We start from the raw sequence: 20,754 nt of genomic DNA on the forward strand, positions 1-20,754 counted from the left end.
GATCTATGTTTTCTCACTCTGAATTGCTCTGTACATTCTCTCTGTGAAGCGATCTGTACGTTCTCTATAAGAAGCACTCTGCACGCTTCCTTTTTGAAGCGATCTATGTTTTCTCCCTATGAAGCGCTCTGGACGTTCTCTATGAAGCTATCTGTATGCTCTCTCTCTATGAAGCGCTCTATATGAAGTGCTCTGCACGCTTCTTTTATGAAGCGATCTATGTTTTCTCCCTATGAAGTGCTCCGTACGTTCTCTCTCTATGAAGCGCTCTGTATGCTCTCTCTCTATGAAGCTCTCTATATGAAGTGCTCTGCACGCTTCCTTTATGAAGCGATCTATGTTTTCTCTCTATGAAGCGCCCTGTACGTTTTGTCTATGAAGCGCTCTGTATGCTCTCTCTCTGTATGAAGCGCTCTATATGAAGTGCTCTGCACGCTTCTTTTATGAAGCGATCTATGTTTTCTCCCTATGAAGCGCTCTGTACGTTCTCTCTCTATGAAGCGCTCTGTATGCTCTCTCTCTGTATGAAGCGCTCTATATGAAGTGCTCTGCACGCTTCCTTTATGAAGCGATCTATGTTCTCTCCCTATGAAGCGATCTATGTTTTCTCCCTATGAAGCGCTCTGTACGTGCTCTCTCTCTGTATGAAGCGCTCTATATGAAGTGCTCTGCACACTTCCTTTATGAAGCGATCTGTTTTCTCCCTATGAAGCGCTCTGGACTTTCTCTCTCTATGAAGCTCTCTGTACTTTCTCTCTCTATGAAGCGATCTATGTTTTCTCCCTATGAAGCGCTCCGTACATTCTCTCTCTATGAAGCGCTCTGTATGTCTCTCTCTCTATGAAGCGCTCTGTACGTTCTCTCTCTATGAAGCACTCTGTATGCTGCGCTCTATATGAAGTGCTCTGCACACTTCCTTTATGAAGCGATCTATGTTTTCTCCCTATGAAGCGCTCTGGACGTTCTCTCTCTATGAAGCCCTCTAATTTCTCTCTCTATGAAGCGATCTATGTTTTCTCCCTATGAAGCGCTCCGTACATTCTCTCTCTATGAAGCGCTCTGTATGTCTCTCTCTCTATGAAGCGCTCTATATGATGTGCTCTGCACGCTTCTTTTATGAAGCGATCTATGTTTTCTCCCTATGAAGTGCTCCGTACGTTCTCTCTCTCTCTATGAAGCGCTCTATATGAAGTGCTCTGCACGCTTCCTTTATGAAGCGATCTATGTTTTCTCCTTATGAAGCGCTCTGTACGTTCTCTCTCTATGAAGCACTCTGCATGTTTCCTTTATGAAGCGATCTATGTTTTCTTCTTATGAAACGCTCTGTACGTTCTCTCTCTATGAAGCGCTCTGTATGGTCTCTCTATGAAGCGCTCTATATGAAGTGCTCTGCACGCTTCCTTTATGAAGCGATCTATGTTCTCTCCCTATGAAGAGCTCTGTACGTTCTCTCCCTATGAAGCGATCTATGTTTTCTCCCTATGAAGCGCTCTGTACGTTCTCTCTCTATGAAGCTCTCTGTATGCTCTCTCTCTGTATGAAGCGCTCTATATGAAGTGCTCTGCACGCTTTCTTTATGAAGCGATCTATGTTTTCTCTCTATGAAGCGCCCTGTACGTTCTTTGTCTATGAAGCGCTCTGTATGCTCTCTCTCTGTATGAAGCGCTCTATATGAAGTGCTCTGCACACTTCATTTATGAAGCGATCTATGTTTTCTCCGTATGAAGCGCTGTGGACGTTCTCTCTCTATGAAGCGCTCTGTACTTTCTCTCTCTCTATGAAGCGATCTATGTTTTCTCCCTATGAAGCGCTCTGTACGTTCTCTCTCTATGAAGCACTCTGTATGCTGCGCTCTATATGAAGTGCTCTGCACACTTCCTTTATGAAGCGATCTATGTTTTCTCCCTATGAAGCTCTCTGGACGTTCTCTCTCTATGAAGCCCTCTGTACGTTCTTTCTCTATGAAGCGCTCTGTATGCTCTCTCTCTGTATGCTGCGCTCTATATGAAGTGCTCTGCGCGCTTCCTTTATGAAGCGATCTATGTTTTCTCCCTATGAAGCGCTCCGTACGTTCTCTCTCTATGAAGCGCTCTGTATGTTTCTTTCTATGAAGCGCTCTATATGAAGTGCTCTGCACACTTCCTTTATGAAGCGATCTATGTTTTCTCCCTATGAAGTGCTCCGCACGTTCTCTCTCTGTGAAGCGCTCTGTATGTTTCTCTCTCTATGAAGTGCTCTATATGAAGTGCTCTGCACGCTTCTTTTATGACGCGATCTATGTTTTCTCCCTATGAAATGCTCCGTACGTTCTCTCTCTCTATGAAGCGCTCTGTATGCTCTCTCTCTGTATGAAGCGCTCTATATGACGTGCTCTGCACGCTTCCTTTATGAAGCGATCTGTTTTCTCCCTATGAAGCACTCTGTACGTTCTCTCTCTATGAAGCGCTCTGTATGCTCTCTATGAAGCGCTCTATATGAAGTGCTCTGCATGCTTCCTTTATGAAGCGATCTGTTTTCTCCCTATGAAGCGCTCTGTACGTTCTCTCTCTATGAAGCTCTCTGTATGCTCTCTCTCTGTATGAAGCGCTCTATATGAAGTGCTCTGCACACTTCCTTTATGAAGCGATCTATGTTTTCTCCCTATGAAGCGGTCTGGACGTTCTCTCTCTATGAAGCGCTCTGTACTTTCTCTCTATGAAGCGATCTATGTTTTCTCCCTATGAAGCGCTCTGTACGTTCTCTCTCTATGAAACGCTCTGTATGCTCTCTCTCTGTATGAAGCGCTCTATATGAAGTGCTCTGCATGCTTCCTTTATGAAGCGATCTATGTTTTCTCCCTATGAAGCGCTCTGTACGTTCTTTCTCTATGAAGCGCTCTATATGAAGTGCTCTGCACGCTTCCTTTATGAAGCGATCTATGTTCTCTCCCTATGAAGAGCTCTGTACGTTCTCTCCCTATGAAGCGATCTATGTTTTCTCCCTATGAAGCGCTCTGTACGTTCTCTCTATGAAGCGCTCTGTATGCTCTCTCTCTGTATGAAGCGCTCTATATGAAGTGCTCTGCACGCTTCCTTTATGAAGCGATCTGTTTTCTCCCTATGAAGCACTCTGTACGTTCTCTCTATGAAGCGCTCTGTATGCTCGCTCTCTGTTTGAAGCGCTCTGCACGCTTCCTTTATGAAGCTCTCTGTACGTTCTCTATGAAGCGCTCTATACCTTCTCTCTCTATGAAGCGCTCTATATGAAGTGCTCTGCACACTTTCTTTATGAAGCGCTCTGTATGCTCTCTCTATGAAGCGCTCCGTACGTTCTCTCTCTATGAAGCGCTCTGTATGCTCTCTCTCTGTATGAAGCGCTCTGTATGAAGTGCTCTGCACGCTTCCTTTATGAAGCTCTCTGTACGTTCTCTCTCTATGAAGCGCTCTGTACGTTCTCTCTATGAAGCGCTGTATATGAAGCGCTCTGTACGTTCTCTTTATGAAACGCTCTGTACGTTTTCTCTCTATGAAGCGCTCTGTATGCTCTCTGTATGAAGCGCTCTATATGAAGTGCTCTGCACGCTTCCTTTATGAAGCGCTCTGTACGTTCTCTCTATGAAACGCTCTGTACATTCTTTCTCTATGAAGCGCTCTGTATGCTCTCTGTATGAAGCGCTCTACATGAAGTGCTCTGCACACTTCCTTTATGAAGCGATCTATGTTTTCTCCCTATGAAGCACTATGTACGTTCTCTCTATGAAGCGCTCTGTATGCTCTCTCTCTGTATGAAGCGCTCTATATGAAGTGCTCTGCACCCTTCCTTTATGAAGCTCTCTGTACGTTCTCTCTCTATGAAACGCTCTGTACGTTCTCTCTATGAAGCGCTCTGTATGAAATGCTGTATATGAAGCGCTCTGTATGTTCTCTCACTATGAAGCGCTCTGTGTGCTTTCTCTATGAAGCGCTCTATATGAAGTGCTCTGCACGCTTCCTTTATGAAGCGATCTGTTTTCTCCCTATGAAGCGCTCTGTACGTTCTCTCACTATGAAGCGCTCTGTGTGCTCTCTCTTTGAAGCTCTCTGTATGCTCTCTCTCTGTATGAAGTGCTCTATATGAAGTGCTCTGCACGCTTCCTTTATGAAGCTCTCCGTACGTTCTCTCTCTATGAAGCGCTCTGTATGCTCTCTGTATGAAGCGCTCTATATGAAGTGCTCTGCACGCTTCCTTTATGAAGCGATCTATGTTTTCTCTATGAAGTGCTCTGTACTTTCTCTCTCTATGAAGCGCTCTATATGATGTGCTCTGCACACTTCCTTTATGAAGCGCTCTGTATGCTCTCTCTATGAAGCGCTCCGTACGTTCTCTCTATGAAGCGCTCTGTATGCTCTCTCTCTGTATGAAGCGCTCTATATGAAGTGCTCTGCACGCTTCCTTTATGAAGCGCTCTGTATGCTCTCTATGAAGCGCTCCGTACGTTCTCTCTCTATGAAGCTCTCTGTATGCTCTCTGTGTGTGAAGCGCTCTATATGAAGTGCTCTGCACGCTTCCTTTATGAAGCGCTCTGTATGCTCTCTCTATGAAGCTCTCTGTACGTTCTCTCTATGAAGCGCTCTGTATGCTCTCTCTCTGTATGAAGCGCTCTATATGAAGTGCTCTGCACGCTTCCTTTATGAAGCGCTCTGTATGCTCTCTATGAAGCTTTCCGTACGTTCTCTCTCTATGAAGCGCTCTGTATGCTCTCTCTGTATGAAGCGCTCTATATGAAGTGCTCTGCACGCTTCCTTTATGAAGCGATCTATGTTTTCTCTCTATGAAGCGCTCTGTATGAAGCGCTCTATATGAAGTGCTCTGCACACTTCCTTTATGAAGCGCTCTGTATGCTCTCTATGAAGCGCTCCATACGTTCTCTCTATGAAGCGCTCTGTATGCTCTCTCTCTGTATGAAGCACTCTATATGAAGTGCTCTGCACGCTTCCTTTATGAAGCGCTCTGTATGCTCTCTATGAAGCGCTCCGTACGTTCTCTCTATGAAACGCTCTGTATGCTCTCTGTGTGTGAAGCGCTCTATATGAAGTGCTCTGCACGCTTCCTTTATGAAGCGCTCTGTATGCTCTCTCTATGAAGCGCTCTGTACGTTCTCTCTCTATGAAGCACTCTGTATGCTCTCTCTCTGTATGAAGCTCTATATGAAGTGCTCTGCACGCTTCCTTTATGAAGCGCTCTGTATGCTCTCTATGAAGCTCTCCGTACGTTCTCTCTCTATGAAGCGCTCTGTATGCTCTCTCTCTGTATGAAGCGCTCTATATGAAGTGCTCTGCACGCTTCCTTTATGAAGCGCTCTGTATGCTCTCTATGAAGCGCTCCGTACGTTCTCTCTGAAGCGCTCTGTATGCTCTCTCTCTGTATGAAGCGCTCTATATGAAGTGCTCTGCACGCTTCCTTTATGAAGCGCTCTGTATGCTCTCTCTATGAAGCGCTCTGTACGTTCTCTCTCTATGAAGCGCTCTGTAGGTTCTCTCTCTATGAAGCGCTCTGTATGCTCTCTCTGTATGAAGCGCTTTATATGAAGTGCTCTGCACGCTTCCTTTATGAAGCGCTCTGTATGCTCTCTCTATGAAGCGCTCCGTACGTTCTCTGTATGAAGCGCTCTATATGAAGTGCTCTGCACGCTTCCTTTATGAAGCGCTCTGTATGCTCTCTCTATGAAGCGCTCTGTATGCTCTCTCTATGAAGCGCTCTGTATGCTCTCTCTATGAAGCGCTCTGTATGCTCTCTCTATGAAGCGCTCTGTACCTTCTCTCTCAATGAAGCGCTCTGTATGCTCTCTCTGTATGAAGCTCTCTATATGAAGTGCTCTGCACGCTTCCTTTATGAAGCGCTCTGTATGCTCTCTATGAAGCGCTCTGTATGCTCTCTCTATGAAGCGCTCTGTACCTTCTCTCTCTCAATGAAGCGCTCTGTATGCTCTCTCTGTATGAAGCTCTCTATATGAAGTCCTCTGTATGCTCTCTCTATGAAGCGCTCTGTATGCTCTCTCTATGAAGCGCTCTGTATGCTCTCTATGAAGCGCTCTGTACGTTCTCTCTATGAAGCGCTCTGTATGCTCTCTCTCTGTATGAAGCGCTCTATATGAAGTGCTCTGCACGCTTCCTTTATGAAGCGCTCTGTATGCTCTCTATGAAGCGCTCTGTACGTTCTCTCTCTATGAAGCGCTCTGTACCTTCTCTCTCTATGAAGCGCTCTGTATGCTCTCTCTCTGTATGAAGCGCACTATATGAAGTGCTCTGCACGCTTCCTTTATGAAGCTCTCTGTACGTTCTCTCTCTATGAAGCGCTCTGTATGTTCTCACTATGAAGCGCTCTGTGTGCTCTCTCTATGAAGCGCTCTATATGAAGTGCTCTGCACGCTTCCTTTATGAAGCGATCTATTTTCTCCCTATGAAGCGCTCTGTACGTTCTCTCACTATGAAGCGCTCTGTGTGCTCTCTTTGAAGCTCTCTGTATGCTCTCTCTCTCTGTATGAAGTGCTCTATATGAAGTGCTCTGCACGCTTCCTTTATGAAGTGATCTGTTTTCTCCTTATGAAGCGCTCTGTACGTTCTCTCACTATGAAGCGCTCTGTATGCTCTCTCTCTATGAAGCGCTCTATATGAAGTGCTCTGCATGCTTCCTTTATGAAGCGATCTATGTTTTCTCCTTATGAAGCGCTCTGTACATTCTCTCTCTATGAAGCGCTCTGTATGGTCTCTCTATGAAGCGCTCTATATGAAGTGCTCTGCATGCTTCCTTTATGAAGCGATCTATGTTTTCTCCTTATGAAGCGCTCTGTACATTCTCTCTCTTTGAAGCTCTCTGTATGCTCTCTCTCTGTATGAAGTGCTCTATATGAAGTGCTCTGCACGCTTCCTTTATGAAGCTCTCCGTACGTTCTCTCTCTATGAAGCGCTCTGTATGCTCTCTGTATGAAGCGCTCTATATGAAGTGCTCTGCACGCTTCCTTTATGAAGCGATCTATGTTTTCTCTATGAAGTGCTCTGTACTTTCTCTCTCTATGAAGCGCTCTATATGAAGTGCTCTGCACACTTCCTTTATGAAGCGCTCTGTATGCTCTCTCTATGAAGCGCTCCGTACGTTCTCTCTATGAAGCGCTCTGTATGCTCTCTGTATGAAGCGCTCTATATGAAGTGCTCTGCACGCTTCCTTTATGAAGCGCTCTGTATGCTCTCTATGAAGCGCTCCGTACGTTCTCTCTCTATGAAGCTCTCTGTATGCTCTCTGTGTGTGAAGCGCTCTATATGAAGTGCTCTGCACGCTTCCTTTATGAAGCGCTCTGTATGCTCTCTCTATGAAGCTCTCTGTACGTTCTCTCTATGAAGCGCTCTGTATGCTCTCTCTCTGTATGAAGCGCTCTATATGAAGTGCTCTGCACGCTTCCTTTATGAAGCGCTCTGTATGCTCTCTATGAAGCTTTCCGTACGTTCTCTCTCTATGAAGCGCTCTGTATGCTCTCTCTGTATGAAGCGCTCTATATGAAGTGCTCTGCACGCTTCCTTTATGAAGCGATCTATGTTTTCTCTCTATGAAGCGCTCTGTATGAAGCGCTCTATATGAAGTGCTCTGCACACTTCCTTTATGAAGCGCTCTGTATGCTCTCTATGAAGCGCTCCATACGTTCTCTCTATGAAGCGCTCTGTATGCTCTCTCTCTGTATGAAGCACTCTATATGAAGTGCTCTGCACGCTTCCTTTATGAAGCGCTCTGTATGCTCTCTCTATGAAGCGCTCCGTACGTTCTCTCTATGAAACGCTCTGTATGCTCTCTCTGTGTGTGAAGCGCTCTATATGAAGTGCTCTGCACGCTTCCTTTATGAAGCGCTCTGTATGCTCTCTCTATGAAGCGCTCTGTACGTTCTCTCTCTATGAAGCACTCTGTATGCTCTCTCTCTGTATGAAGCTCTATATGAAGTGCTCTGCACGCTTCCTTTATGAAGCGCTCTGTATGCTCTCTATGAAGCTCTCCGTACGTTCTCTCTCTATGAAGCGCTCTGTATGCTCTCTCTCTGTATGAAGCGCTCTATATGAAGTGCTCTGCACGCTTCCTTTATGAAGCGCTCTGTATGCTCTCTCTATGAAGCGCTCCGTACGTTCTCTCTGAAGCGCTCTGTATGCTCTCTCTCTGTATGAAGCGCTCTATATGAAGTGCTCTGCACGCTTCCTTTATGAAGCGCTCTGTATGCTCTCTCTATGAAGCGCTCTGTACGTTCTCTCTCTATGAAGCGCTCTGTAGGTTCTCTCTCTATGAAGCGCTCTGTATGCTCTCTCTGTATGAAGCGCTTTATATGAAGTGCTCTGCACGCTTCCTTTATGAAGCGCTCTGTATGCTCTCTCTATGAAGCGCTCCGTACGTTCTCTGTATGAAGCGCTCTATATGAAGTGCTCTGCACGCTTCCTTTATGAAGCGCTCTGTATGCTCTCTCTATGAAGCGCTCTGTATGCTCTCTCTATGAAGCGCTCTGTATGCTCTCTCTATGAAGCGCTCTGTATGCTCTCTCTATGAAGCGCTCTGTACCTTCTCTCTCAATGAAGCGCTCTGTATGCTCTCTCTGTATGAAGCTCTCTATATGAAGTGCTCTGCACGCTTCCTTTATGAAGCGCTCTGTATGCTCTCTATGAAGCGCTCTGTATGCTCTCTCTATGAAGCGCTCTGTACCTTCTCTCTCTCAATGAAGCGCTCTGTATGCTCTCTCTGTATGAAGCTCTCTATATGAAGTCCTCTGCACGCTTCCTTTATGAAGCGCTCTGTATGCTCTCTCTATGAAGCGCTCTGTATGCTCTCTATGAAGCGCTCTGTACGTTCTCTCTATGAAGCGCTCTGTATGCTCTCTCTCTGTATGAAGCGCTCTGCACGCTTCCTTTATGAAGCGCTCTGTATGCTCTCTATGAAGCGCTCTGTACGTTCTCTCTCTATGAAGCGCTCTGTATGCTCTCTCTCTGTATGAAGCGCACTATATGAAGTGCTCTGCACGCTTCCTTTATGAAGCTCTGTACGTTCTCTCTCTATGAAGCGCTCTGTATGTTCTCACTATGAAGCGCTCTGTGTGCTCTCTCTATGAAGCGCTCTATATGAAGTGCTCTGCACGCTTCCTTTATGAAGCGATCTATTTTCTCCCTATGAAGCGCTCTGTACGTTCTCTCACTATGAAGCGCTCTGTGTGCTCTCTTTGAAGCTCTCTGTATGCTCTCTCTCTCTGTATGAAGTGCTCTATATGAAGTGCTCTGCACGCTTCCTTTATGAAGTGATCTGTTCTCTCCTTATGAAGCGCTCTGTACGTTCTCTCACTATGAAGCGCTCTGTGTGCTCTCTCTTTGAAGCGCTCTGTATGCTCTCTCTGTATGAAGCACTCTATATGAAGTGCTCTGCACGCTTCCTTTATGAAGCGCTCTGTATGCTCTCTATGAAGCTCTCCGTACGTTCTCTCTCTATGAAGCGCTCTGTATGCTCTCTCTGTATGAAGCGCTCTATATGAAGTGCTCTGCACGCTTCCTTTATGAAGCGCTCTGTATGCTCTCTATGAAGCTCTCCGTACGTTCTCTCTCTATGAAGCGCTCTGTATGCTCTCTGTATGAAGCGCTCTATATGAAGTGCTCTGCACACTTCCTTTATGAAGCGAGCTATGTTTTCTCCCTATGAAGCGCTCTGTACCTTCTCTCTCTATGAAGCGCTCTGTATGCTCTCTCTGTGTATGAAGCGCTCTATATGAAGTGCTCTGCACACTTCCTTTATGAAGCGATCTATGTTTTCTCTCTATGAAGCGCTCTGTACGTTCTCTCTCTATGAAGCGCTCTGTATGAAGCGCTCTATATGAAGTGCTCTGCACACTTCCTTTATGAAGCGCTCTGTATGCTCTCTCTATGAAGCGCTCCGTACGTTCTCTCTCTATGAAGCGCTCTGTATGCTCTCTCTCTGTATGAAGCGCTCTATATGAAGTGCTCTGCACGCTTCCTTTATGAAGCGCTCTGTATGCTCTCTCTATGAAGCGCTCTGTACCTTCTCTCTCTATGAAGCGCTCTGTACCTTCGCTCTATATGAAGTGCTCTGCACACTTTCTTTATGAAGCGCTCTGTATGCTCTCTCTATGAAGCGCTCCGTACGTTCTCTCTCTATGAAGCGCTCTGTACGTTCTCTCTCTATATGAAGTGCTCTGCACGCTTCCTTTATGAAACGATCTATGTTTTCTCCCTATGAAGCACTCTGTACGTTCTCTCTCTATGAAGCGCTCTATATGAAGTGTTCTGCACGCTTCCTTTATGAAGCGCTCTGTATGCTCTCTATGAAGCGCTCTGTACCTTCTCTCTCTGTATGAAGCGCTCTATATGAAGTGCTCTGCACGCTTCCTTTATGAAGCGCTCTGTATGCTCTCTCTATGAAGCGCTCCGTACGTTCTCTCTCTATGAAGCGCTCTGTATGCTCTCTCTCTGTATGAAGCGCTCTATATGAAGCGCTCTGCACGCTTCCTTTATGAAGCGCTCTGTATGCTCTCTCTATGAAGCGCTCTGTACCTTCTCTCTCTATGAAGCGCTCTGTACCTTCTCTCTCTATGAAGCGCTCTGTATGAAGCGCTCTATATGAAGTGCTCTGCACACTTTCTTTATGAAGCGCTCTGTATGCTCTCTCTATGAAGCGCTCCTTACGTTCTCTCTCTATGAAGCGCTCTGTACCTTCTCTCTCTGTATTAAGCGCTCTATATGAAGTGCTCTGCACGCTTCCTTTATGAAACGATCTATGTTTTCTCCCTATGAAGCACTCTGTACGTTCTCTCTCTATGAAGCGCTCTATATGAAGTGCTCTGCACGCTTCCTTTATGAAGCGATCTATGTTTTCTCCTTATGAAGCACTCTGTACGTTCTCTCTCTATGAAGCGCTCTATATGAAGTGCTCTGCACGCTTCCTTTATGAAGCGCTCTGTATGCTCTCTCTATGAAGCGCTCTGTACCTTCTCTCTCTGTATTAAGCGCTCTATATGAAGTGCTCTGCACGCTTCCTTTATGAAGCGCTCTGTATGCTCTCTCTATGAAGCGCTCTGTACCTTCTCTCTCTGTATTAAGCGCTCTATATGAAGTGCTCTGCACGCTTCCTTTATGAAACGATCTATGTAGTTATGTAGAACACCTTTTTTTCAATCAGTATTTTGAATATTAAGGGTCAGTTTTCCGTTTTATTATATTTCACTGGATCATAATGGGGACTACCTATCAGTTTCTCTGTCCCTTTTTTTTGGGGGACTGTAGACCCTGGGCTCATGTCTCTCTTTTCTTTGACTGTCAGGTCTAGTACTAGAAAACAATATCTTTGTACTATTTTAGCAAGTAGGTAGGAAAACATTAAAAATTGAGAGTCATCAGTGTTTTTACCTTCTTAATAGCTACCTCAAAAGATGGTAATTAGTAGGAAGTTTTTGAGACTATTCAGGTCTCAGGCAGAGTTACTATCCCTGATGAAAAGTCTCAAAAATTGACTGTTTATAATCTTTCTAGTTAGCCATTAAAAAGAGGTCAACCCCTGAAGTCTAGTAGATAAGCTTCTCCATCTCTTTAGGTGTGAAGGAAAGTTTGTGCTGGCTTCCACCAGACCCTATGGCTCTACTCAGCTGTGAATATCTCGCCCTCTGCCTCCGCTTCAAAGAGCTGTTGCTGCTGCCTGGTAAGAGGCTTAAACTGCCACCCCACTCCCTCTTACCTCGGCGTCCCCTACCATCTCTTTCCTTGGTCATTTATTAATTGCCAACTGTTTCCTTGGCCTCTTCCATTTTCACATTTCATCTCTGCCTTTTACATCTTTCTCTCTCTCTTTAGCCTCTTTCATATCCATCTATCAACTCAGTCTCTTATGCCATTGATTCTCTCTCCTTAGTCTCATCCTCTCCCTTTATTCTCCTCCGCCTCATCTTTTCCCTTCACTAACCTCAGCCTCATCTTTCCCCTTCAATCTCCTCAGCCGCTTCCTCCCCCTTCATTCACCTCACCCTCATCCTCCACCTTTACTCTAATTGGCCTCACCCTCGCCTTTCACTCTACTCCGCCTCTTCCTTTCCACTTCTCTCTTCTTGGCCTTTTTTCATCTCCCTATCTCTCCTTTTCCTTCTCCTTCTTTACTCAGCTTTTTCCTCCTTCCTCTCTCTCCACAGCCTCATATTTCTTTGTTTTCCTCTTTCTCCTTGTCCTCTTCCTTCTTCCTCCTCCTTGTTTCCGCAGCTTTTTCCACCTCCCACTTCTTCTCTCTCCTCATCTTTTCCTCCATCTTCTTTCTCCTCGGCCTTCGCCTTCCTCTCTCCTTGGCCTTTTCCTCCTACTCCTTCCGCTCTCTCCTCAGACCTTTCATTCTTCTTCCTCTTACGTCCTCTCTCTTCTCATCCTTTCCCTCCTCAGCCTTTTCCTCCTACTCCTCTCTCCTCGGCTTTTTCCTCCTTCCTCTCTCTCCTCTTCCTCCTTTCTCTCTTCTCAGTCTTTTCCTCCTTCTCCTTCCCCTCTCTCCTCTGCCTTTAATTCCTTCTCCTTCCTCTCTCTGCTCTCCCTTTTCCTTCTTTTTCCTTCTCCTCTGCCTTTTCTTTCTCTCTCCTTCCTCCGCCTTTTACTCCTCCATCTCTTTTCTCTGCCTTTCTTCCTCTCTTTTTTCCCTCGTTCACTCTCTTGGCCTCTTCCTCCTTCCTCTCTCTCCTTGACTTTCCTCTTTTTTTTCAGCCTCTTCCTCCTTCCGCTCTCAGCCATTTCCTTCTCCTCCTTCCTCTCTTTCCTCTGCCTTTTTCTTCTCCTCCCTCTGCCTTTTACTCCTCCTCTCTCTTCTCGGTCCCTTCCTGCTCTTTCCACAGACCCTTCCTTCTTATCTTTCCTCTCACTCCTCTGAGGAGGAGCAGCCAGAGAAAACAGGAGAAGGAAGATAAGTCAGAAAAGTAAGAGGAAGGATGAGAAGGAAGAGTCTGTGGAAAGAGCAGGAAGGGACCAAAGAGAGAGGAGGACAAAACAAGTCAGAGAAAAAAGAGGAGAAGGCGGAAGAGGCTGAAAAAAAAAAAAAAAAAGTCAAGGAGAAGAGAGTAAGGAGGAAGAAGAAAGAAGAGGAAAAAAAGTGAAGAGATGAAGAGGAAAAAGCTGTGAAGATAACGGAAGGAGGAAGAGGCATAAGTGGCCAAGTGAAGAGGAAAAAGCCAAGGAGGGAGAAGATTAACTTTTCCTCCTTCTCCTGTTTTCTCTGGCTGCTCCTCCTCAAAGTCAATCTTCTCCCTCCTTGTCTCCTTACTCTTCCATCCTCTTTCCTTGGCCACTTGTCCCTCTTCCTCCTTCTGTTCTCCTGACAGCCTTTTCCTCTTCATCTCTTCACTTTTTTTCCTTTCTTCTCTCTCTTGTGCCTCTTCCTCCTCTGCCTCTACCTCTTTCATTTCCCTCTTTGGCCTCTTCCTCCTTTTTCCTCTCTTTCTTTTACATCTTTTCTTTCCCTTCTCTCCTCTGCCTTTTCTTCCTATCTTTCCTTCTTCCTATCTTTCCTCAGCCTTTTCCTCCTCCTCCTTCCTGTCTTTTTCCAGTCTTATCCTCGCCCTTCCTCTCTCTTCTCTACCTTTTTCTCATCCTCCTCCTTCTCTTATTTTCTCTGGCACTTCCTCCTTGGACTGTTCTCTTTTTTTCCCTCTTTCCACTGCATCTTCTTCTTCCTCCTTTTTTGCTCTCCTCTGCCTTTTCCTCCTTCCCCTTTCTCTCTCTCATTGGCTTTCTTTTCCTTTTTCAGCCTCACTTTTTCCTCTTTTTTTCTTCCTCGTTCCTCCTCCTTACACTCTTTTTTTCTCTGCATCTTCCTCCTCCTTTCTCTCTTTCCTCTTACTTCTCCTTCCTTTTTTGCTCTGCTTTTTCCTACTCCTCTTTCTTTCTCCTCAGCCTTTTCCTCTTCTTCCTTCCTGTCTCTTTCGGGCCTTTTCTTCCTCCTTCCGCTCTCTTCTCTACTTTTTTCTTGTCCTCCTCCTTATGTTTTCTCTGCCTCTTCCTCTTCCCTCGCTCTCAATTTATTATTCTTCCTTGTTCTCATCCTCCTACTTTGTCTCTTTCCTCTGCTTCCGTTTCCTCCCCCCTTTCTGTCTTGGGCCTCTTCCTTTTCTTTCCACAGCCTTTTCCTCCTCCCTCTCTCCCTTTTGCCTCTTCCTCATCCTCCTCCTTTTTTTTGCCTCTAACTTCTTCCTCTCTCCTTCTGTCTTTTCCACCTCCTCTTTCCTCTCTCTCCTCTGCCTCTTCTTCCTCTCTCGTCGGCCTCTTCCTCCACCTCCTTCCTTTCTCTCTCCTCTGCCTCTTCTTCCTCTCTCGTCGGCCTCTTCCTCCACCTCCTTCCTTTCTCTCTCCTCTGCCTCTTCTTCCTCTCTCTCGTCGGCCTCTTCCTCCACCTCCTTCCTTTCTCTCTCCTCTGCCTCTTCTTCCTCTCTCTCCTTGGCTTCTTCCTCCACCTCCTTCCTTTCTCTCTCCTCTGCCTCTTCTTCCTCTCTCTCGTCGGCCTCTTCCTCCACCTCCTTCCTTTCTCTCTCCTCTGCCTCTTCTTCCTCTCTCTCGTCGGCCTCTTCCTCCACCTCCTTCCTTTCTCTCTCCTCTGCCTCTTCTTCCTCTCTCTCCTTGGCTTCTTCCTCCACCTCCTTCCTTTCTCTCTCCTCTGCCTCTTCTTCCTCTCTCTCGTCGGCCTCTTCCTCCACCTCCTTCCTTTCTCTCTCCTCTGCCTCTTCTTCCTCTCTCTCGTCGGCCTCCTCCTCCACCTCCTTCCTTTCTCTCTCCTCTGCCTCTTCTTCCTCTCTCTCGTCGGCCTCTTCCTCCACCTCCTTCCTTTCTTTCTCCTCTGCCTCTTCTTCCTCTTTCTCCTTGGCCTCTTACAGTTCCTTTCACACTGTAATTTCCTCTGTCTCATAGATGGCTATTTCATGGAGGACTCTAAGTTGTGCGTTTGTCACTGTGAGTCTTGTCACAAGCTGCGAGGAGATGAAATGTACAGTAAGAGGGGAGACCCCCCTCGGGAGTACGCCGAGCCAACTGGTTGGTGCTGCTTTCCCCTCAGGTACTTGAAGCTTTCACATTGAGATTGTGGGAATTCTGGATATTCTTGGTCACAGCTCTGGTATTTTTTTAGGCTGAGTCCGCGGTTATCATGTACCCAGTACAAAAAGTGGCACATCGCATACCAGGGCAGCAGTGCAGGCAGCGCACGGAGGACGCTGGACCGAGGGGAGCTTCTCCCAGGTGAGTGGGCTGAGTCCTGCCTCTGTGCCACTCAAAATTACTCCATAATAGGGTGTGAATACTTCTGCATTGTGCTTCTCCACAAATTCACTGTGTATTGTCTCTGCTCTCTTCCGCAAGTTCATAATGTTCTCTGACTGCTCTCCTCTTTCGCAAGTTCATCATGTGCGTCTCACTGCTCTCCTCTTTCGCAAGTTCATAATGTACTCTCACTGCTGTCCTCTTCTGCAGGTTCTTCATGTGCTCTCACTGCTGTCCTCTTCCGCCGGTTCATCATGCGCGCTCACTGCTCTCTTCCGCAGGTTCATAATGTACGCTCACTGCTCTCCTCTTCCGCAGGTTCATCATGTACTCTCACTGCTCTCCTCTTCCGCAGGTTCATTATGTACTCTCACTGCTGTCCTCTTCTGCAGGTTCTTCATGCGCGCTCACTGCTCTCCTCTTCCACAGGTTCATCATGCGCGCTCACTGCTCTCCTCTTCCGCAGGTTCACCATGCACGCTCACTGCTGTCCTCTTCCGCAGGTTCACCATGCACGCTCACTGCTCTCCTCTTCCGCAGGTTCACCATGCACGCTCACTGCTCTCCTCTTCCGCAGGTTCATCATGCTCTCTCACTGCTCTCCTCTTCCGCAGGTGCATCATGTACGCTCACTGCTCTCCTCTACCGCAGGTTCATCATGCTCTTTCACTGCTCGCCTCTACCGCAGGTTCATCATGTACTCTCACTGCTCTCCTCTTCCGCAGGTTCATCATGTACTCTCACTGCTCTCCTCTTCCGCAGGTTCATCACTGCTCTCCTCTTCTGCAGGTTCATCACTGCTCTCCTCTTCTGCAGGTTCATCACTGCTCTCCTCTTCTGCAGGTTCATCACTGCTCTCCTCTTCTGCAGGTTCATCACTGCTCTCCTCTTCTGCAGGTTCATCACTGCTCTCCTCTTCTGCAGGTTCATCACTGCTCTCCTCTTCTGCAGGTTCATCACTGCTCTCCTCTTCTGCAGGTTCGTCACTGCTCTCCTCTTCTGCAGGTTCGTCACTGCTCTCCTCTTCTGCAGGTTCGTCACTGCTCTCCTCTTCTGCAGGTTCGTCACTGCTCTCCTCTTCTGCAGGTTCATCACTGCTCTCCTCTTCTGCAGGTTCATCACTGCTCTCCTCTTCCGCAGGTTCATCACTGCTCTCCTCTTCCGCAGGTTCATCACTGCTCTCCTCTTCCGCAGGTTCATCACTGCTCTCCTCTTCCGCAGGTTCATCACTGCTCTCCTCTTCCGCAGGTTCATCACTGCTCTCCTCTTCCGCAGGTTCATCACTGCTCTCCTCTTCCGCAGGTTCATCACTGCTCTCCTCTTCCGCAGGTTCATCACTGCTCTCCTCTTCCGCAGGTTCATCACTGCTCTCCTCTTCCGCAGGTTCATCACTGCTCTCCTCTTCCGCAGGTTCATCACTGCTCTCCTCTTCCGCAGGTTCATCACTGCTCTCCTCTTCCGCAGGTTCATCACTGCTCTCCTCTTCCGCAGGTTCATCACTGCTCTCCTCTTCCGCAGGTTCATCACTGCTCTCCTCTTCCGCAGGTTCATCACTGCTCTCCTCTTCCGCAGGTTCATCACTGCTCTCCTCTTCCGCAGGTTCATCACTGCTCTCCTCTTCCGCAGGTTCCTTGTGTATTCTTACGGTTCTCCTTCTCTGCAGGTTCATCACTGCTCTCCTACTCCGCAGGTTCCTTGTGTATTCTTACGGTTCTCCTTCTCTGCAGGTTCATCACTGCTCTCCTACTCCGCAGGTTCCTTGTGTATTCTTACGGTTCTCCTCCGCAGGTTCCTTGTAAATCCTCACTGCTCTCCTCTACCGCAGGTTCATCACTGCTCTCCTCCGCAGGCTCATCGTTTTTTCTTGCTGCTCTCCTCCGCAGGTTCCTGGTGTATTCACTCCTCTACTCCTCAGGTTCCTTCATGTATCCTCACTGCTCTCCTTTTCCATAGGCACTTAGTGTGTTCTTGCTGTTCTTCTCCTCAGGTTCCTTGTATATTCTCGCCGCTCTTCTCCACAGGTTCCTTGTGTATTCTCGCCACTCTCCTCCTTCACAGGCTTATCATGTACTCTCAATGCTCTCGTCCTCCGCAGGCTCATCGTGTATTCTCACATCTATGCCAATAAAGACTGATCCACAAAATGGCTTCCCATCATCTGAGCCCAACGTCTTGCTGAGCCGCGAGGTGCAAAGCGTGGTCCTATCACCCACTCTACGATATGCCGGCCTACCTGACTTCTGTCCCAAAGTCCAGTGAGTGTGTGCCAGTAATGGTTAGTCATGGGATAGTACGGCGTGCTGCTCAGCCCCTGCCGGTGATGGCTAGTCATGGGATGGTACGGCGTGCTGCTCAGCTCCTGCCGGTGATGGTTAGTCATGGGATGGTACGGCGTGCTGCTCAGCCCCTGCCGGTGATGGTTAGTCATGGGATAGTACGGCGTGCTGCTCAGCCCCTGCCGGTGATGGTTAGTCATGGGATAGTACGGCGTGCTGCTCAGCCCCTGCCGGTAATGGTTAGTCATGGGATAGTACGGCGTGCTGCTCAGCCCCTGCCGGTGATGGTTAGTCATGGGATAGTACGGCGTGCTGCTCAGCCCCTGCCGGTGATGGTTAGTCATGGGATGGTACGGCGTGCTGCTCAGCCCCTGCCGGTGATGGTTAGTCATGGGATGGTACGGCGTGCTGCTCAGCCCCTGCCGGTGATGGTTAGTCATGGGATAGTACGGCGTGCTGCTCAGCCCCTGCCGGTGATGGTTAGTCATGGGATGGTATGGCGTGCTGCTCAGCCCCTGCCGGTGATGGTTAGTCATGGGATGGTACGGCGTGCTGCTCAGCCCCTGCCGGTGATGGTTAGTCATGGGATGGTACGGCGTGCTGCTCAGCCCCTGCCGGTGATGGTTAGTCATGGGATAGTACGGCGTGCTGCTCAGCCCCTGCCGGTGATGGTTAGTCATGGGATGGTACGGCGTGCTGCTCAGCCCCTGCCGGTGATGGTTAGTCATGGGATAGTACGGCGTGCTGCTCAGCCCCTGCCGGTGATGGTTAGTCATGGGATAGTACGGCGTGCTGCTCATCCCCTGCCGGTGATGGTTAGTCATGGGATAGTACGGCGTGCTGCTCAGCCCCTGCCGGTGATGGTTAGTCATGGGATGGTACGGCGTGCTGCTCAGCCCCTGCCGGTGATGGTTAGTCATGGGATAGTACGGCGTGCTGCTCAGCCCCTGCCGGTGATGGTTAGTCATGGGATGGTACGGCGTGCTGCTCAGCCCCTGCCGGTGATGGTTAGTCATGGGATGGTATGGCGTGCTGCTCAGCTCCTGCCGGTGATGGTTAGTCATGGGATGGTACGGCGTGCTGCTCAGCCCCTGCCGGTGATGGCTAGTCATGGGATAGTACGGCGTGCTGCTCAGCCCCTGCCGGTGATGGTTAGTCATGGGATAGTACGGCGTGCTGCTCAGCCCCTGCCGGTGATGGTTAGTCATGGGATGGTATGGCGTGCTGCTCAGCCCCTGCCGGTGATGGTTAGTCATGGGATAGTACGGCGTGCTGCTCAGCCCCTGCCGGTGATGGTTAGTCATGGGATGGTATGGCGTGCTGCTCAGCCCCTGCCGGTGATGGTTAGTCATGGGATGGTACGGCGTGCTGCTCAGCCCCTGCCGGTGATGGTTAGTCATGGGATAGTACGGCGTGCTGCTCAGCCCCTGCCGGTGATGGTTAGTCATGGGATGGTATGGCGTGCTGCTCAGCCCCTGCCGGTGATGGTTAGTCATGGGATAGTACGGCGTGCTGCTCAGCCCCTGCCGGTGATGGTTAGTCATGGGATGGTATGGCGTGCTGCTCAGCCCCTGCCGGTGATGGTTAGTCATGGGATGGTATGGCGTGCTGCTCAGCCCCTGCCGGTGATGGTTAGTCATGGGATGGTATGGCGTGCTGCTCAGCCCCTGCCGGTGATGGTTAGTCATGGGATAGTACGGCGTGCTGCTCAGCCCCTGCCGGTGATGGTTAGTCATGGGATGGTACGGCGTGCTGCTCAGCCCCTGCCGGTGATGGTTAGTCATGGGATAGTACGGCGTGCTGCTCAGCCCCTGCCGGTGATGGTTAGTCATGGGATGGTACGGCGTGCTGCTCAGCCCCTGCCGGTGATGGTTAGTCATGGGATAGTACGGCGTGCTGCTCAGCCCCTGCCGGTGATGGTTAGTCATGGGATGGTACGGCGTGCTGCTCAGCCCCTGCCGGTGATGGTTAGTCATGGGATGGTACGGCGTGCTGCTTTTTATAATATTCGGTGGTTTCTCCATTCTGTAATTTGCCTTTCTCTGATTCCAGGTTCAGGGACCCCCGCTCTCAGCGCACATTTGGAGCCCAAGTTGCCCTGCAGGTCTGTGTTCGACCAGGATCATATAAAGTTGGTCCTCCATCAGCAGGGACCTCTGATGTTTTGGATCCCAGGATTCCTAGCTCTGAAGTGGAGTGGCTGACCAAGGAAAAGGGGGCCACCATCTTGAGGGGTCTGCTGGTGCGCGTGGAGTGAACTTGAGTCAGATGTGTGGACACTAGAAGAGAAAAGCGGACGGCAGGGAATATCTGTGCCACAAATAGGGGTCTGTTACAGAGGACCCTCTGATCGAACTTCTCCCCACCACCCCCTAAATAATGTCCCCTCCATGTTGTCAGCTCCTCCCTCTACTCTCTGCCCGTTGTTTACATCCCTCCCATTAATTTATTGAACAAATGAAGCATTTTGGCCGGAGGCGGGACACACGGACGGGCGCAGAGTCTCCGGTTCCAGCCCCTCGCCTTTTATTTAAGCTGCTGATTTTTTTTTTTTCTTGATTTGTACATTAAGTTTTTTTTTGTTGTTTTTTTAATACATAAATTTCTTGTACAGAACAAGGGAAATGTCTGTTAGTATAAAACAGCAAAGCGCCGCGGATGGTGCACGGCTCGTGTGCCAATATACAAGTCTAATGCAGCACGGTGGATGGTGCACGGCTCGTGTGCCAATATACAAGTCTAATGCAGCACGGCGGATGGTGCACGGCTCGTGTGCCAATATACAAGTCTAATGCAGCACGGTGGATGGTGCACGGCTCGTGTGCCAATATACAAGTCTAATGCAGCACGGCGGATGGTGCACGGCTCGTGTGCCAATATACAAGTCTAATGCGGCACGGCGGATGGTGCACGGCTCGTGTGCCAATATACAAGTCTAATGCAGCACGGCGGATGGTGCACGGCTCGTGTGCCAATATACAAGTCTAATGCAGCACGGCGGATGGTGCACGGCTCGTGTGCCAATATACAAGTCTAATGCAGCACGGCGGATGGTGCACGGCTCGTGTGCCAATATACAAGTCTAATGCGGCACTGCGGATGGTGCACGGCTCATGTGCCAATATACAAGTCTAATGCAGCACGGCGGATGGTGCACGGCTCGTGTGCCAATATACAAGTCTAATGCAGCACGGCGGATGGTGCACGGCTCGTGTGCCAATATA

At 48.6% G+C, this 20,754-nt stretch overlaps 2 protein-coding genes across 3 annotated transcripts in view; one reads left to right on the plus strand and one right to left on the minus strand.

Moving 5' to 3' along the window:
- Positions 1 to 20,087, plus strand: part of NEURL4 (neuralized E3 ubiquitin protein ligase 4) — a 254,722-nt gene extending 234,635 nt beyond the window's left edge. For both annotated transcript variants that reach the window (XM_073654639.1, XM_073654638.1), the window contains exons 25-29: positions 11,575 to 11,679; positions 14,907 to 15,051; positions 15,124 to 15,233; positions 17,350 to 17,509; positions 19,583 to 20,087. In XM_073654639.1, the coding sequence (XP_073510740.1) occupies positions 11,575 to 11,679; positions 14,907 to 15,051; positions 15,124 to 15,233; positions 17,350 to 17,509; positions 19,583 to 19,787 (725 nt within the window). In that variant the 3' untranslated portion in view covers positions 19,788 to 20,087. The remainder of the gene's footprint in view (positions 1 to 11,574; positions 11,680 to 14,906; positions 15,052 to 15,123; positions 15,234 to 17,349; positions 17,510 to 19,582) is intronic.
- Positions 13,230 to 14,866, minus strand: LOC141167201 (uncharacterized; the record flags this gene model as incomplete). Its single annotated transcript, XM_073654641.1, has 1 exon — positions 13,230 to 14,866. A coding segment is annotated over one exon (816 nt), but the record flags the coding sequence as incomplete, so codon positions are not given.
- Positions 20,088 to 20,754: the final 667 nt, after the last annotated feature.

Source organism: Phyllobates terribilis, unplaced genomic scaffold, assembly GCF_046119375.1.
Source record: "Phyllobates terribilis strain yellow unplaced genomic scaffold, ASM4611937v1 Scaffold_11__3_contigs__length_659146591, whole genome shotgun sequence".
Classification (NCBI taxonomy): Eukaryota; Metazoa; Chordata; class Amphibia; order Anura; family Dendrobatidae; genus Phyllobates; species Phyllobates terribilis.